Source organism: Rhinolophus ferrumequinum, chromosome 8 (assembly GCF_004115265.2).
Source record: "Rhinolophus ferrumequinum isolate MPI-CBG mRhiFer1 chromosome 8, mRhiFer1_v1.p, whole genome shotgun sequence".
Classification (NCBI taxonomy): Eukaryota; Metazoa; Chordata; class Mammalia; order Chiroptera; family Rhinolophidae; genus Rhinolophus; species Rhinolophus ferrumequinum.
In genome coordinates this window covers 25,403,591-25,420,185 of record NC_046291.1, presented here as the reverse complement: position 1 = coordinate 25,420,185, position 16,595 = coordinate 25,403,591, and the positions used below count along the sequence as shown (strand labels likewise).

Sequence of the window (16,595 nt, the reverse complement as noted above, 5' to 3'; positions counted from 1 at the left end):
TAAACGTTTATTATCAAAATTACAACCAAGGCATCAATTCTACTCTAAATCATACAACCTAACTGGGAAAATAAGGCAAACGGGGGAAAAAAAGAAAAGAAAAGGGAAAGCTATACTACAAGACAAAACTGAACCGCAGGAGGAGGAAGTAAGAAGTTCTACACAGGAATGGAGTAAGAGCACCAGTTACTGTTGGGTGAGGGATAAGGAAGGAGCTTCGCAGAAGAGGTGGCGACCATCTGCAAGTTAAAAAACGGGGAGAATTTGGCCAAAGAGAATCAGAGGGGAAGCGGGAGGACGAAGGGAAAGTCTGACAGAAACGACAGAAATAGAGAGACAGAAGCAGGAAAAGCACAGGCAGGCAGGCATTTACTACACATGAAAGGGGGAAACTTGTAACTATCACCTTAACCTCGTCTTGGCACATCTTGACTCTTAGAAGTTTGGCCTCATCCTATGTGGACAGGGAGCCATTGACAGTGTGAAAACATGGTGCTGGAAGCAGACAGTCTAGGGGAGGAGACACAGGCCGCCTTGAGGCGATGGCAGAGGGAGCAGGAAGTGGAAGACCACGATAAAACACTGCAGGAGCCAAATAAAAATCAGTGATTTTTCAACTGATTAGATTCAAGGCAAAGAGAGGAGCCAAAGATGACTGGAGCTTCAAACCTAGATCACAGGAAGAAAGGTCCTATCAATAAAAGACAGGAAAGCCAGGGCAAGGAGGAAAGAAATTGATGAGGGAAGCTGTGAATATATTCAGCTGAGGTGACCATGGGACAACCCCAAAAAGCCTGTAGTATTGTCAGTCCCATGTGTCCAATTCAAAAATGTGGGCCTGAAATGCAGAAAAATATCTGCAGTTGGAGATGTAGATGCACTTTGAGGCAATAAAGTAGTCTCCATTGGAGAAGGAAATTTCGGTTTATAAGATCTTAGAAGTGAAACAGATCTGTGAGACAACTTCCAACAAAGCATTTTCACCACCATAACTACCACCGATTTGGTAGAGAAGGGCAAAACCTCACTGAGCCAAGGAGTGAAGAGCAGCATACATTTCCTTTCCTCACTAGGAAAACTGTGAAAATTAGGACTGTTTCATCCTCCAGACCCAAAAGGACTTGTTAAGAACCTGGCTTTCTTCCTAACCGCTTATCACAATATTCAGTATTTTCTGCCTAAATTTGGAAAACATCACAAACTCACTGCCCTTCCAACCCTCTCAAGAAATTTAAAAACACTTCCAAACAGTGAGGTCAGTAAGAAACATGGCTCTGGAAGGTGAGTGTGAGAGTGGTGAGGGTGAAAATCTTGCCAGAAAGATTTCCCTGATTTGGTACGTGATTGCTGTTACAGTTTCATGCAGTCCCTTTGTTGGCAAGGTGTCAGAGGCGAAGTCATGTCACATTTGATACCTTTTACATAAAACCCCAGGTCCATCATCCATCCAGCTCCCTACCACATATACGTCACCACTCCATTTGTTATTATTTAAGTGACAGTACTTTTATATATATATATAAAACAGTACTTTTATATATATATGTATATGACAGTACTTTTATATATATATGTATATATATATGTAAGACTAAAGTTGTAATTGGGGACTTTTGTTTTCAGGACAATATACATTCATTTTCCAGGTTACCACACATTATTCAAAGTGGAAAAGGGATTAAGTTACATACATAGGTGTTTTCTAAGATATTCACATAGGGGCCAGACAATTCCAAAATTCCATGTACTAGTAAACAGGGCATTTTCTTAACTCCCTTTAAGGGCAGAGTAGGAAAGAGAGGGGAGAAAAGAATGGCAAGTGACTCAAAGCATATTAAGAACAGTGTGGTGAAAAGCAAGCGAACTGATTTGGGCATCCGAGAAAGAGTCCTGAGCCCTGCAACCACCACTGGAGATAAAAACAGCTGTGTGATCTGGAGGCTTCCCTGCCTCATCTGGCTTCAGCAATCACTCTGTGCACCCTACTGTTTTAGAGTTGAGAAAACCAAGACCCTTTTAGGATATGAAATTCTAAGATTCTATGCTCTTAGCTTTGGTATAAGGCCTGGGGCCTGACTTTCAAAATGACCGTCAGGAAATGTCAATAAACCCATATTCAGAAATAGATATCGCATATGGCTCTACATTAATTATTTTAATTACCTCTAATCATTTCCGAATGACACAGACATGCACGCTGTTTCCTGGCCATTACGGACATGTGTATTCACACTGTATACGCATTTGTCCTAAAAGGGCCACCAGCCCCGACATGCCATTAGCTAAAAGCACAAAAGAACTTAGTAGTAAATCTCAATCATGTTTTATAAACAAGGTGGTAACAAAGCGGATAAATACAGATAGGCACAGATCAGTGTTCAAAAGCTCAGAGGACTTAAAATCTGTTTTTGGCAATTGTGTTCTAATTTGGGACTGCTTCATTTTGAACATGCTTACTCTCCCCCACTGCAGCCAAGCTCAAAGAGGACAGAATCTAGATCCAATTCAACGTTGCATCACCCAAACTGTATTTTGCACATAACTAGATTCAAATGAAGTATTTACTGTGAAATATGTTCCATATTTTAATATAAGCAAAGAAAATCCCACAAGGTGTGCCGGGGTACGTCTACCAGCTCAATCAGGAGTGGTTTCACTATGAATCAGAAATCGCTCACACCTAAAGCAGGCTGATGCCGTGCCTGTCTCAATGCCACTGCTGCTCAGCTAGGACATGCACACATCACACAAGTGGTGGGCAAGCAGCTGGAAGAGCCTCGAAAGGAGAGTGCGATGGACACAATGCACTTAGCAGACCACGTCCTCAGGGTCACACCAAAATACCAAGTAAGGGAAACAAAAAGGACCCAAGGCAGTAAAAGAATTCTCCAAATCAGCAGCAGAAAATAAAGGCCAAGTAGGGGGAAGAGCAAGATTGTGACCAATCTTAGGCAGGTCCTATGAATGGCGATACTTCATGTCTGGGACTCAAACTAAATTGAATGGTGATGGTTTCTCATGGGGCTGTGTTCAGATGACACACAATGTAACCAGGGGGAGGGCTATTTCTTGTCAATGCTACATGTAACACTAATTATAACTGGAAGGCGTTCAGCGGACTTTAACACTTTTAGTAGTTGAACAGCTTCCTAATCACTCTACTTGGTAAGATTTGGCAATTTGGGTTAAAATATTCCCACCTGTTTATGCTAAGCAAGTACTCAACTGATTTGGGAACACAGGAATTTATGTGTAGAGAGGACATCTCCACCATGCACCTTCTAGCACCACTCAGGTTAAGTTGGGGAGCTGTCCTGAACTTTCAGCAAATCCCAGTTCCAAAGTACTGCTGACGGATACAACTGAGTGAGCCAGAGTCACAGAGGTGGTCTCTGCATTTGCTAGACTTGGGGGGTCCAGCAAAGGGGCTTAAAACCCCTTAAATGGTACTACAAACTGTAGAGGCAGGGGGCACCTACTAACCCGTCTGGTCAGACCAACAGGGGCCAGTTGGGACCGGCCCGAGCAAACCGTGTTCTTTCCCCAGTAGGCACAGCGTCACCAGAGAAGACGGTAATGCCTTCTGGTACTCACAATTTAAAATACAGGAATTCTCTGAAGGGAGAAGAATCTGAACATGTATAAGAGAATGGCTACTTAAAGGCCCATCAGGACCCTCTCGAAACTTCCCGTTTAAGTGGGGAGGCAAATAGCTCTCACTGGCATTTATATTTAGAATGAACTAGGAGAGGAAGAGCCCACATCTGAATGCTGAAGGTCTCTGACATACCCATACATAAATCATTTCAGGGTGAGGCTGTCACAGTACATCTTCTGCTCTGCCCTTTAAATGGATTGGACCCCAACATCGCATTCTCCTCAGAGTAGGGAGTGGGGGTGGGAGTTTCATGGAGAACAAAGAAGTCACCACTTCCTTTATCCCACTCAAGACAGATGTAGTAAAAATATCTGCATTGTAACATTCATCCACTTTAAAATACTAAACTGCAAACAGGTAGACTGAATGATCAGGGTTGAGAACCCCTAAATCTACACAAAGCTGTATCTATTAAAAAAAAAAAAAAACATGGAAATGAATCTATTAAAGAAAGACTAAATGTGTGATTGATTGCCTTAACATGTGCTTTCATTTGTAAAGCTACATTTATTTAGTGATTGCTTCCTTATAAAGAAAATCTGGATAACAGGGGCAGTTCTAATTTTTTTCCATCTACCAAGTCACTGTTTCAAACAAACAAACAAAAAAAAATAGACTTATGGTAACTGAAGAGCACACAATTCACATTTAAAAAAAAAAAATGCCAGCTATTTTATCCTTTCAGTGTGGTTAGCAAGGCTCCTTTGTGTCTACAAATTTCCCTGGGTGGTGCTGTTGCCAAGAAATTCTAATTCATGACAAGGTTTTCTGCAAATTGGGGACAGAGGCAAACCTGCGGATGCAAGGACCCTACAGTGTGCTTTGTCTTTCTGGCTGAGACAGTACCTTGCTGCCCAGGCCTATAAAAGGCAGTACTACCAAATAGAAGCAGCGATTTCGCTCACAGATCAAATCCCAACCTTTGTACCATGAGGCTGGTCTTGGAAGGCAACCATTTCTGTAGGCTGGCCCCTAGAGATGCCTCATACCGAAGGCCCTTGTGCCTGAAACCGAGATGAAACTGCAGCTTGATGGGGACACTTTAGTTCTTATAGTAGCCAAGTATGCCATTAGTTTAAAACAATGGAGAAATGGGGGAGGAGGGAGGAATGTTCTATGATTTATTTATTTGTTTCCAGTAGCAGTGGAAATTTTTCTCTGAGCCAAAGGGAGGCCTGAAATTGACCCCATCTGCCAATTATGAATCAGCATTAACAACAAGCATAATTCCATGAGTTTTTAAGTAAACCTACCATGCTTGTCAATGGCATGAAACACAGCTAAGTGCAAATAAGACTTAGAACATCATTATTTGACCTGCACTTGTGGAAAAAGCAGGCTGGGTACAAAGAATATATCCAAATTCTAAAAGTCCTTGTAGCTTCCCAAAGAAAAACCACCAAGCATATTGTATCAAATCCTTTTTATTTTCAAAGTCAGCAGTGGATCCAGAAAAATCATGATTTCTACTGGCAACAAAATTCATGAATGGCTCTCCCTTTATCTATCAAGTGGTACCCTCTAAGCGACTCCAGCTTCTGTTCTACCTTTGACTTTTTTCTACTTTTGCTCGGACAGCTCTTGGAAAATTTCCTGCAAGTTTCCAAAGAGCTTAAGGCTGGTAGCCTTAAGATGTGTGTGTCAGCTGAATTCCATAAAATAATAGACCACAGAAGCACAGTGTATTTTACAGTTAAATGACAGGCAGAGATGATGTTACTTGGGCCAAATGCTTAAGTATGCAGTCAGAGCCCAGGAATGGAGAGCAGTTAATGTAGAATGTCCATCTGGATTTTAAAATTACACCAGCAGTGATTTTTCAGAGCTGGAGCTGTATGTAGATAAGACATCAATGCCTGAAAACCCAAAATGATGACCCCCGTGACAGGCAGACCATCACAGGCTCACTGACTATGAAGCAGGATAATTATCTCAAACCATACGTTTAAAATAAAATCCCCACATAGTCCATCCTCAATTTTGAAATGCACATATGTTCTTGGGTTTATCATCCAAGACACTCTTTCTCTACAAACAAAATCAGATAATTGGAATCTCTGTATTTCGCTCATCTCAAGGCCAGGTACACTCTTCACTCTCAGAAAAACATCTAATAATTGTTCCTTATTTGACCTCTAAAATCTGATTACTCCAGAGCATGAGGAAACTTCCTTCTGCCTGGGGTTCTTTGTAGCAACCTTCTTGAGCCTTTTTGAGCAAAGGCGTCTCAAAATTTCACCATGTGATGGTTGATTTGGAACCAACAGTTGCATATAACCATCCCCCCTTCTACAATCAGAAGGGAGGAGTGGTGGGGCAGGGAGAGGGAGGAAGAGAGAGAGGTTGGAGGTTTTGTCATCAGTATGAACCTAAGAGTCACAGTCACCTTTATATAGAGCAGTTGTAACTAGAGTACAGGGCACAAAGCTCCTTGGAGTGACAGCTTACTTAGGAGTGCTTCTCCAGAAGTTATGTTTCAGCATGGACGATGTGCATGCCTCTGAAATAGCTTGGTAAAGGGTTTTAAGGTGAAGATTTTAAGGTTTTGGCAGTTGGAGAAGATTAAGGCAAGAAACAGGGAGGGAGGTGTGTGGGGAGGGGTGAAAATTCCTTTGCCTGCAGATAGAAACTAAGCCGGAGGTTCCTTGAAGGGAGAAAGATGGAGAGGGAGAAGAGGGGGGAAGGAAAAGCTGAGGCTTCTGAGGAAACAATAGATCTAATACACCCCCTGATTATCAAACCAATGATGTTTCTTTACAGATCTTGACTTCCTCCTGGATGGTCTAAGCAGATCTAGAAAAGCAGGTTTCCTCTGGAGAGGCCATCCCCAAAAGCAGGCTTTACTACTGTGAAAACTTGAACCAAAACAAAGTTGTGTGATTCATCAGGAGGGAACGCTGTAACAAATAAAGCCAACTTTCTTCCTTCCAACACAGCTTAACAGTTAGTCACAAACAAGAGCTGCCTGAGGCAGGCTGAGTAAATCAACAGATTCCCTTCCCTAACCTGTCTAGACAGTTGCTAATACCCAACCATTTGACACCAGTGGGCTGACAGTGTGAAATGAAGGCTATTTCAGAAAATGAAATTCTGGCAACATTTCAGTTTAATTAGCATATGAAATAAAAGGAGGAAAGAGATCTAGTGAGACCCTTCAGAAAATAGTCTTGGTAAGGATGGAGGAAAAGGAGGCACTGATGAAATGCTTCCTGCAAAAAATGGTGAACTCTGTGCATTTAGAGAGAGACAAAGTCAAAGGGATCTGCCAGCATCCTCAGGCAGGAATGCTTGTGTGGACATAGACACCAGAGGCCAGTACCTGGAGGAAAACTCCCAGCTTCTAATCCAGAAGAGTTGCAACTAGTAACAATGGTAGCGTCAGAGGATCAGCTTTGTCACTGGGCTGGTTATACCAAAAGCCAAACCTTACTCGCTAAAGCAGCAACTGATACATCCCAGCCTCAAGCTGGCAAATCCCACTTTGGATCCTGGCAGAGGAAAGTCAGCCGTTCATTAGCCTTAACAAGCTGCTGTCACGGAGCTGAGAAGTTACAGGACCAGCCACACATCAAGCCTCTCACAGCCCTCCCCAATGGCAAGTGGGTTTCTCCAAGACGAACTGTGCAAGTTCACACTTTCCATGTGCAAATCTGGACCATTTTCTTGGACTTTCCTTGGTGCACAGTGTAGAAATTTTACAGTGTACCCATATCCCACCCCCCACACCACCCCGCCTCCCACCCACCATCTTTCCTGCAGAATGTCCCCTTGGCAGCTCCTAATCCTTGCTGAGAAAACCACGTCTTCGCAGCAGATCTAGCCTTTCCACTGACCAGCACTTTCTGTATTCCACTTCAGAAAACCCAGTGAACTTGTTACCAGCCCCACTTTGCCCTCACTGGGACGCCTCGCCAACTTGGCATTGGTGCCCTTCAGCATACTAGGAGTTTCTTAACTAGTCGTCTAAGACAAAGTCAGAGGCGTGGAAGCACACACCACCTTTCGTCGGAGCTCGTGCTACCTGGAGAGAGACCCAAAACGTAATCAAGAGAAACAAGGACACACACAGAGAGTGTTTTCTTTCTGGAGACATTGCACTGGGAAACCTACACTGTGTGGTCAGCATTAGACAGATACATGCTCCCGTCCTCCTCCTAGGTATCTTTTGTCACTAGGCTCCTCTCGCCGCTGTCCACCTTCTAATTTCCAAATCAAGTTCCTATTCTGTATTGACACTAGCTAATTACTGGGAAAACACTCCGCTTTGCTCCTGCCCCCACCCCCAGCCCCCATGTGATGGTCGTCAGCAGCAGTTAAAAGAGATGAACCTGCTTTAAGGTACCAAGTAGGTACAGCTCGTGCATGTAAGGACGCCTTATCCTGTCAGCAATGGCTCGTAAAGCCCCAAACCACCTTCCGACTCCGTTCCTCCGAACCCCAGAAGTTAGGCAGGTCTCTGCTGGGGGACGGTGAGCCCGACAACGTGTGCGCAAAGATGTGTTGGTGACTGAAACGCGGGGCAGCTCGACAGGCTGCTCCGCTCGGCTCACGAAGGGGTTAGGGGGTGGGTGGAGAGGTAAACGCAGATGACTGGTTCCGAAAACATTTTAAATAACAAACAGCCAAAAACGGGGAGGAAAAATAAAACAAACAAAAAATTCAAACCCGAAGCCCACACCAACGCAGCCCCTGCGTCTCCGCCGCCACCACACGATTTACACAAGTAATTTAAATCATTCACCTGCTGCCAGGTCTCCTCCAGGGATGGCAAAGCTGAGAAGTAGCCGGTGTCGTGGACAAGTTGTAGCTCCTGGAATATACTATAACTAGCCAACACGTCCATGCTGCTGCTGCCGGGCAAAACGGGAGGAGAAACCCTCCCCCGAACACAGTTGGGTCTGTTTGTTTGTCAGTCTGTCTGGCTCACCCCCCAAGAAGGCAGACATCCAGTGGCCCTTTTGTTTTGTTTTGTTTCAGTCAACTAAAAAGGAAAAAAAAAAATCAATGCAGGAGAGAGGGAGAGAGGAGGTGAGAGAGGAGAGAGTGAGTGGGGTGGATGGAGAGAAGCATCCAGCGTGTACAGTGCAGACGGCTGCCAGGAAAAGGGGACTTCTCCACGGGAGTAACAATTCCCTTCCAGGGCTCTAATCACTCCAGCTCGTGGATCAGGAAGGGGGATGCAAACTCACTGACACGAAGCTGCCATCTATTTCTGCAGCGCTGTTCGCTCCTAATGCAATCTTTGCTCTTTATTTTGGGAGGTTGCATTTTTTTTTTCTCGCGATCGCTTCTCTCCCCCCTCTTCTCTTCCTTCCCCACCCCCACCCCATCCTTGCTAGTTTGTAGTCTCTTCCCCCTCCTCCTTTTCTCCTCCTCCTGCTCTTCCCCCTCCCCAAACTCCCTCCCTCCGCGCGGCTCTCCGCGCAGCCGTGGGATCTCGGAGGAGGGCGTCCATTAGGCCGCGTGTGACCATGTAAGGTAAACAGGGGGCTCATGAAGTCACTGAGGACCAATGGGGAGCGCGGAGCCCGACCCGGGGCGGGGCTTAGCCCTGGCGGCGAGCTTGGATTGGAGCGCCGCGGATCTCCCTGCTGCCTTACAAGGCGGTGCGAGGCGAGCTATTTTTAGAGGGCTATATAAGGGGGCTGAGGCAGCCGCGCTGCGGCCCGAGAGCGCGAGAGCGAGCGCGAGGGATGGGGCGGGCAGCGTCGACACTCACGCCGGCTCCCGGGACGCCGAGGCGGCCGGGCTCGAGCCGTACGCCGGCCTCCGACCCTCGCCTTGGTGCCTGGCGGAGCCCCGGGCGCCCGGAGCCTGCGCCCCTCGGAGGGGCGTGGACGCGGCCGGTCCGGAGGTGCAAGTCCAGAATGCGGGGTTAGGATGCCTCCTAGAGGAGGAGCGGGGCGGGAGACCGGCGGAGACGCCGTCGGCCTGGAGGGAATGACACTTCCCACTCCGCCTCCCTCCTAGGCACGGGGGCGGGGAACCGCGAAGGGAGAGGCCGTGCCCGGGACGTCCTCGTTTACTAAAAAATAAACCGAAAAAAAGAAAAGAGGTACCAAAAGCCCCTTCACAAATTCCCCACGGGCTGCCAGGGTTCAGCGCTGCAGGGCCAGAGGAGGAAGTGCTACACAATGGCTCAGAACAAAGGGGAGCGGCGCCCGGACCGAGCGGCCTGCGTCTGCCTCGCGCGCCGTGCGCCGCGCGCCGTGCGCGTCCCGGCCCCGCCCCTCGAGCGTCTGCAGCCGCCCCCCGCCGCCCTCCTTTTCCTTCTGACCCGGAGCGGGCTATGGGGCCCCGCAGTCAGACTGCCAGTTAGAGTTGATCGCAAGGGGACTTTTCGCTTGAGTGTGTATTAAAAAGAATAAAGGCTAAAGGTGAGGCGCAGGCGAGAGCCGGCAGCTTGCTAGGGGGCTTTAACGTGCGGCTCCCCATGTGCTCCGGGAGAGATGTCTGCCCAGAGGCGGAACCATACTGCATTCTGGAGCTGGCACGTAGGGGTGTGTAGCTAGAGATCCTGTTATCTCTTAGGTGATAACCCTGCACTGCACAACGTGCGTGGTTAAGGTTGACCAGTTGTTTGCTTGACCTTAAATGGGTCGTGTGGTTCAAGCTTCCTCAAAATGCACTGTGAGCTGAACTTCCACTTTTGGAATGATTGCAGAATTCAGTAGTAATTCAGAGATGAGAAACTTAATTCTACCCTTATAAAAGACACACATCCATCCACCTTAATCGCCCTTCCCAGCTTTCCCTCCTTCTGACTATGTGGGACTCCATATCAGTATTTGAAAGATTCTGCTTTACAGAACGACGGCAATTTGAAAGCAGGAATTACTGGGATAGAGGAAAGTCATTTCCTTTTTGATATCTGGAATTCTGCTGATCGGGCCTATAGCATCCATTGTGTAATTAGTGCATTTACTGTGGTGTATATGCATGGAATGCCCCAAGGACCTTGGTGCATTTAGTATTATGTATACATATTCGTGGTGCGAGGTGATAAATAGTATAAAAAGCTTAGAAGTCATACACGAATAAAGTGATAATCATGATAGTATCCATATATGTTAGCACCAGTATGAGAAAGCGGCTCTGCCTCTCTTTGAAAGGTGGAATGGGCCTTTCCCAGAAGCAGAAAACCACTTAGAGCCATCACATCCCAATTAATGCACTAATTCGATCCTTATGGTCCTTGGCGCTACCACTTACTAGCTGTGTGACTTGGAGCAATTTACTGCCTCAAACCCTCTGCCTGCACATCTCAGAAATAGGAGTAGTGGTACCTGTCTTGCCTTACTGTTAGGAAGAGTCAAAATAACGTTTGCAAGTCACCTAGTATAGTATGTGGTGCCAGTAGGTGAATACCAAATGTTAGCCATCATTATCTCCTGGCTTTAGCTAAGTATTAACACACGAAATAGTACCTGAACTAATTGGACCCATGGGGGGACATACCAGAGTCTTCAAGAAGCAGGGGAGGCAGAGCCCCTTCCAATGTGTAATAAGGTTCCCCCACCGCCTCCCCCCATGCCGTTCCTATTGTGTGTGGGGATAGGGAGGAGGCCATCGAGAAGCACTGGGGCAGAAGACAAGTTCATGGGGCAGTAATAGGGGAAACAGGAACTCGATGTAGGAAACTTGAGAGGCAAAAGGCAAGACCAAAGCATATCATTTGATGTTTGAGACTCAAGTGAACTTAATTTTTGTTTTTGTGTCACATTATTACGATTTTTGAACAAAATATGGCAATCTATCATCTTGTGTTTGAAGATTTTACAAATAATAGTTAATATTTATTAAGCACTTTCAATATGCTGGGCTGTGTGGCACATAAACATTTTCTATGCAATGTCTCATTTCATCCCTATGACAACCCTGAGGTGTTTCTGTTATCTCCAACTTTATGGGTAAAGATACCCAGGCTTAGAAATACTAACTTGTTCAAGGTCATACAACTGAAAAGCAGTTGAGCAGGGGTTCAAAATCCAGGGATATCTGACTTTCAAGACTGTGTTCTGCGTGGGGCACTCTGTGTGGTAAAAGATGGAGTTTCCTGGTTTTAAGTCAAGATTTGTCTATAAAAACTACTTGAGTGTGGAGGAGGTTTTCCCCATGTAAATACCAGCCATCCAACTTACAAAAGAACCCAACCAAAAATTTACAATGTAAATCCTGAAAACCTCACTATGACATTTTTCAAAACATTAGAGAATATTTTAAAATTCATTATAAGAGATTTATGCAACAAGGCGCTCCTAAAGGTACATTTTCCATATCAGTCCTATTTAACTACTTTTTATAGGCTAGAGACCTTAGGTTCACATGGCAAAACACATGCAAAGAATCTGAATGTACAAGATAATCAACAAATTGAGATCACAGGGGAACTTTGGCAGTCAAACCAAAAATAAATAGTACCGCTGTAACTACTATATACTGAATGTCTTCTCAGTATACCTGGCATTTTACACATGTTCACATCTGATCTGCACCGCAGTTTTCTGAGGGAACTATTATTGCTCCATTTTCACAGGTGAAGATACCAAAGTTCAGAGAGGGCACATAATTTGCCCATTACCATATATCAGTCACGTGTCAGCAACAGATTCAAATATAGTTCTGACTCCAAGTTGATGCTGCGGTCTGTCCTCTCCATGTGTTGCCTTAGAAGACACTAATAGTACTTTTAATAATATCACCCTTTGGTAGAGATCCTATAGGAAACACCTAAGAGTAAATAAGTTACTCCCCAAGAATCAAGAAATGAGGATATTTTATGACCAAAATGGTAAAAATTTAATATGTAAATAGACACAATCAAGGCATCGGGCTGTTACTACTACTAGAAGAGTTCTGCTTCATTAGTACAGAAGACCTTATTAGCACTGTGTGATTAGCACTGGTAATGCCTCCTTAAAGTAAATCTACTTAAAACAAGGACCAAATTTCAGAGCAATTAGTGAAAAAAGGTTTGCTGGGGACGTTTCTTGAAAAGAAAACCCAACGTTATTAAAATACATCTATCCTGTATTAGACAAAATTTATGTTGTAAGTACAGCTATGTCCTAATTATAGAATGAATAACAAATCAAGGTTATTTTTGGCCTTTTTTTTTTTTTTTACAAAATGTGAAGCACCTTACAACATGCTTTATTTTATATTTGACTTTTACACCTTAATCAAAAAGAGGGTCATTTTTGTAAAAATGTTTAAGGGTTTCATCAGTCTTCCCAAGGGTCTCAATTAATTCTTTGATATTCAAAGTATTCTCTTCTAAAGCATCAATAGTCATGATCCCTGTTGACTTTACCTTCATTTGTTTGCTTATAGATCCTCATTTGCCAGTTGCTTCACTTTCATTGACATCATGAAACCTAATACCTTGTGTGAGATTTGCAGTTTTACTTTGCAATGGAATCAAATGTATGTGCATTACATTTAAACGTTTACCACCGTGGGGGGAGGGGTTGGAAAAGGGAGCCTGGGGTTTAAATGAAATGTTTGAATGGGGACTAATTTACAAGTGGTCAAATCATTAATAAATACTTTCATGTATTAATGACCTTTGCTTCCCTTCACAGTCTTACTATAGTGGAGGAAAGTGTGAACATGGGGAGCATGCTTTGGTTGTATCATAGAAAAAGAGAGTGTCAGAGAGGGAGAAGTTGGTAAACAAGACTGAGTGACATAGTTTGAATCACGAGGAAAATGTACGTAGCTGTACATACAATGACATACATACATACACAGTGTCAGAGAATTGTCTCATGATTGGAGAAAAAGATGGCAGTTTCATCAGGGCTCTCATGTCCTGCATAAAATATTCTTCAGGAATACACCTCTTTTGTTTTCATTCTGTACTGAGCTCATAAGTTTGCTTCCCACTTGTTCTGCATGCAGGGCAGGAAGGTGCTGGTTACAACCACAAGTGCCTGGTGGTCACTGTGACAATTCTGGTTGTTACTGTCAATACAAAAACATTTTATTGTCCCTTGCACATTTAATTAGCATGGGTCTGACTCTCTGGGTGTGTTCAATTTTGAGACTCTGATATGTTGAGATTTCTGGACATGGGATGGAAAAATAAAACCCTCTTGGTCTTGATGAATTACCAAAAAATCTTGGCAGGTAGACTGCTGGTCTCCAGAAAATATTTTAATTTGGCCATTGACTTTTCAGAATTCTGTGTGTATGGTATAGTTAAATACAAAACACTTATTTTTAAATAAAATGTTAAAGCCATCCCTGAATGTTGAATTTTGCATTGCAGTGAGTCATGCAGAAAGGGTTTGAGGTGAGACCTGAGTTGCATTGCTGATGATGGGCATATTGCTCTGTCTCAAGTAGTCTATTGCTTCACAAAAATTGACTTCCCATAAGGATAAAGGTAAGGAATTCAAGAATTCAGCAAAAGTTCACTAGCAGGAATGTCCTGCCCAGACCTTGGAATGTTGGACATTCAAAGCCATTATGCTCCGTGATGCATAATTTCCATGGAGATTAGTATCTGTAGTCACTTTTCCAGCTTGAGCTGGAAGTGTGAGTATCCTCTAATGAAGAACAAAATTATCATCTAAATTCAATAATTATCATATATTTGTGCAAAATATTCAATAATTCAGCATGTATTGTGCAAAACATTTGCTCATTTAACATATGTTATGAAAGTGCATAGATTGAAAATAGAATGGTAAACACAGACACATAACCAATGTCAGCTAGTAGTACTATATCTCCGAAGCGAGAAAGGCTTTAGAAGTGTCTGGTCCAACCTTCACAGATCCACTGCTTCCATCTGCAACATTCCTTCTAGCAGATGCCCAGTTGCTCCAATGATGGGCAAATCCCAGCAGTGTGTGTGTGTGTGTGTGTGTGTGTGTGTGTGTGTGTATGTGTGTGTGTGTTACGTGCAGTTGACTTTTCCTTCATTTGTTTGTTTAACTTTCTAAATCCTCATTTGCCAGTTGCTTCACTTTGATTCCTGGTGACCCTATGAGTGAGTGATGTCTACAACGTCCTCTCCCAACAGCCCTGCTCAGCTCCTGTAGATTCGTGCCTATGGCTTCTTTAATGGAGTCAATCCATCTCATATTTGTGTCCTCCTTTCCTGCTGCCTTCTATTTTTTCCAGATTGACTGTCTTTTCCAAAGAACTCTGCCTTCTTATGCGGTGCCCACAGTAGGACAGCTTCAGTTTTGCCTCTGGCGATGTTTCAGGCTTAATTTGCTCCAGGACCCAAGAAACCACTAAGACTGAGCCTGGCTGGCTGATTTTCCCCATGGAAGAACAGCATTCCAACCATTCAGGAGGTTCTGGACAAAGATGTTGGGAAAGAGAACAGGGGAAAATGAGAAAAGGTTCTCAAATAAAAAAAATAAAAAATAAATAAAAAGCATTCTGGCTCTGTAATGATAGAAACGCCAAGGCAACTGGGAAGCTAGTGAGAAAGGAAGTTGCTAATGTTTGGGGGATTATTACCCTTGGCAGTGTGTGAGGTGCAGTTTGCAGGATTGTTATATTTCATCCCAAGCATTTTTTTTCTTATGACAGGTTGAATACAGCACAGCATTACTATGAAATATATATTAAATATCACTGTCCAAGTTTTATCAGAATATTATTTTTCTTTGAAACATGCCATTTCCAAAGGGTTTGGTGCACGGTTAAAGGGATTTAACAGCAGAATGCATCTCAGCTTTTGTAAAAGAAATCAATGGGAGAATAAGATTGATTTGATAGAAGGTCTCTGCACTTCAAAATTTGCTGATAATGACTGTTCCCTTAAGTGAGGGATACCTATTTCACAAGTGCCCAATGATGAGTTTTTATGTGTATGATAGATCTGGGTAGTTTGGAAGATTAATAATGTCAACGGCAGTTTTTTTGCTGATGGGTCACTCATTTGAATTTCACCGAATTTTCTTTACCAGAAGGATGCTTATGTGACTGGTTAGAAGAGTCAGCTGAATCAGTTATTAATACTGGTTACTGCTCCTCTCAGAAGTGATTGAGACAAATGCCCTAACCTTCCATTTATGCAGTGTAAATGGGGGGAAAAATGCTTCAGTGTCCACCTCAGAATGTTTCAAAACCCTCTCTCCCTACTGCTTTGCAATGCTCAAAGATTGTTCTAAGCAAATGTGGCCATGTGTTCCACAGGATCATTTCATTTCGGCCCCTCCCAAGCTGGACCCCAGGTCTGACATACTCTTCTGCTTTACTTCAGTGTTGGTCATTATTTGGGAAGATAGGGAAATCCCATTTGATGAAGGCCAAAAGGCAATATAACTCAGAGAGTCTCCCTCCCTCCACCCAGCTTGTCCAAATGTGAAATTCTACCCAGCTCTCTCTGTGCCACAAATGAACCTATCCTTTGCTTTCTGCAATATTGATTTTTGATCTTTGAGAGATGTCTGTGTTAAACCCACCCATATCGTTTTTGTCCTTTCTAAGAAGATGTCCTTATGTGCATCTTCTCCCTTTTGAGATTATAAATTCCTAGGAAACATTTATCTGACCACTCTGTAGAGAATCTAATGTCTGTTATTGTACACATACGCTTTTTTTAAAACCAATTTTTAAAAAGATCAAGCAAAATATATTCAGTAAAATTTTAAAATAATACTACTCTTTTTCCGGTATTGTTTGGACATGGTATTGTTTGTGCTGGCTTCTGTTAGGTTGGCCTAAACAGGAGGAAATGGTATTACCTCAAATGATGTCAAATGTGGTTGAAAGGAAATAGAAGCTCTAAGGCTCCTAGTAAAAATCTCTGTAATTAAAATGACAAATTCTACATAATGTGTATGAGATACATTGTCAAAGAACCCACTTGACAGAGTGATTAAGAGAGAATCATTTTTTAAATAAGGTACTTCTCAGTCTGTCAGGAAACAGCTACTGTTACATTTGTAACATATTAAGAGAGACTGTA

At 43.5% G+C, this 16,595-nt stretch overlaps 1 protein-coding gene across 3 annotated transcripts in view; it reads right to left on the bottom strand.

Moving 5' to 3' along the window:
• Positions 1–8,964, bottom strand: part of KLF7 (KLF transcription factor 7) — an 84,775-nt gene extending 75,811 nt beyond the window's left edge. For 2 of the 3 annotated variants that reach the window (XM_033112190.1, XM_033112191.1), the window contains exon 1: positions 8,400–8,954. In XM_033112190.1, coding sequence (XP_032968081.1) covers positions 8,400–8,501 — 102 coding nt within the window. In that variant the 5' untranslated portion in view covers positions 8,502–8,954. Of the gene's footprint in view, positions 1–8,399 lie in introns of all 3 variants that reach the window. The other variant, XM_033112189.1, reaches the window with a different exon arrangement.
• Between the last annotated feature and the right edge of the window lie 7,631 nt (positions 8,965–16,595).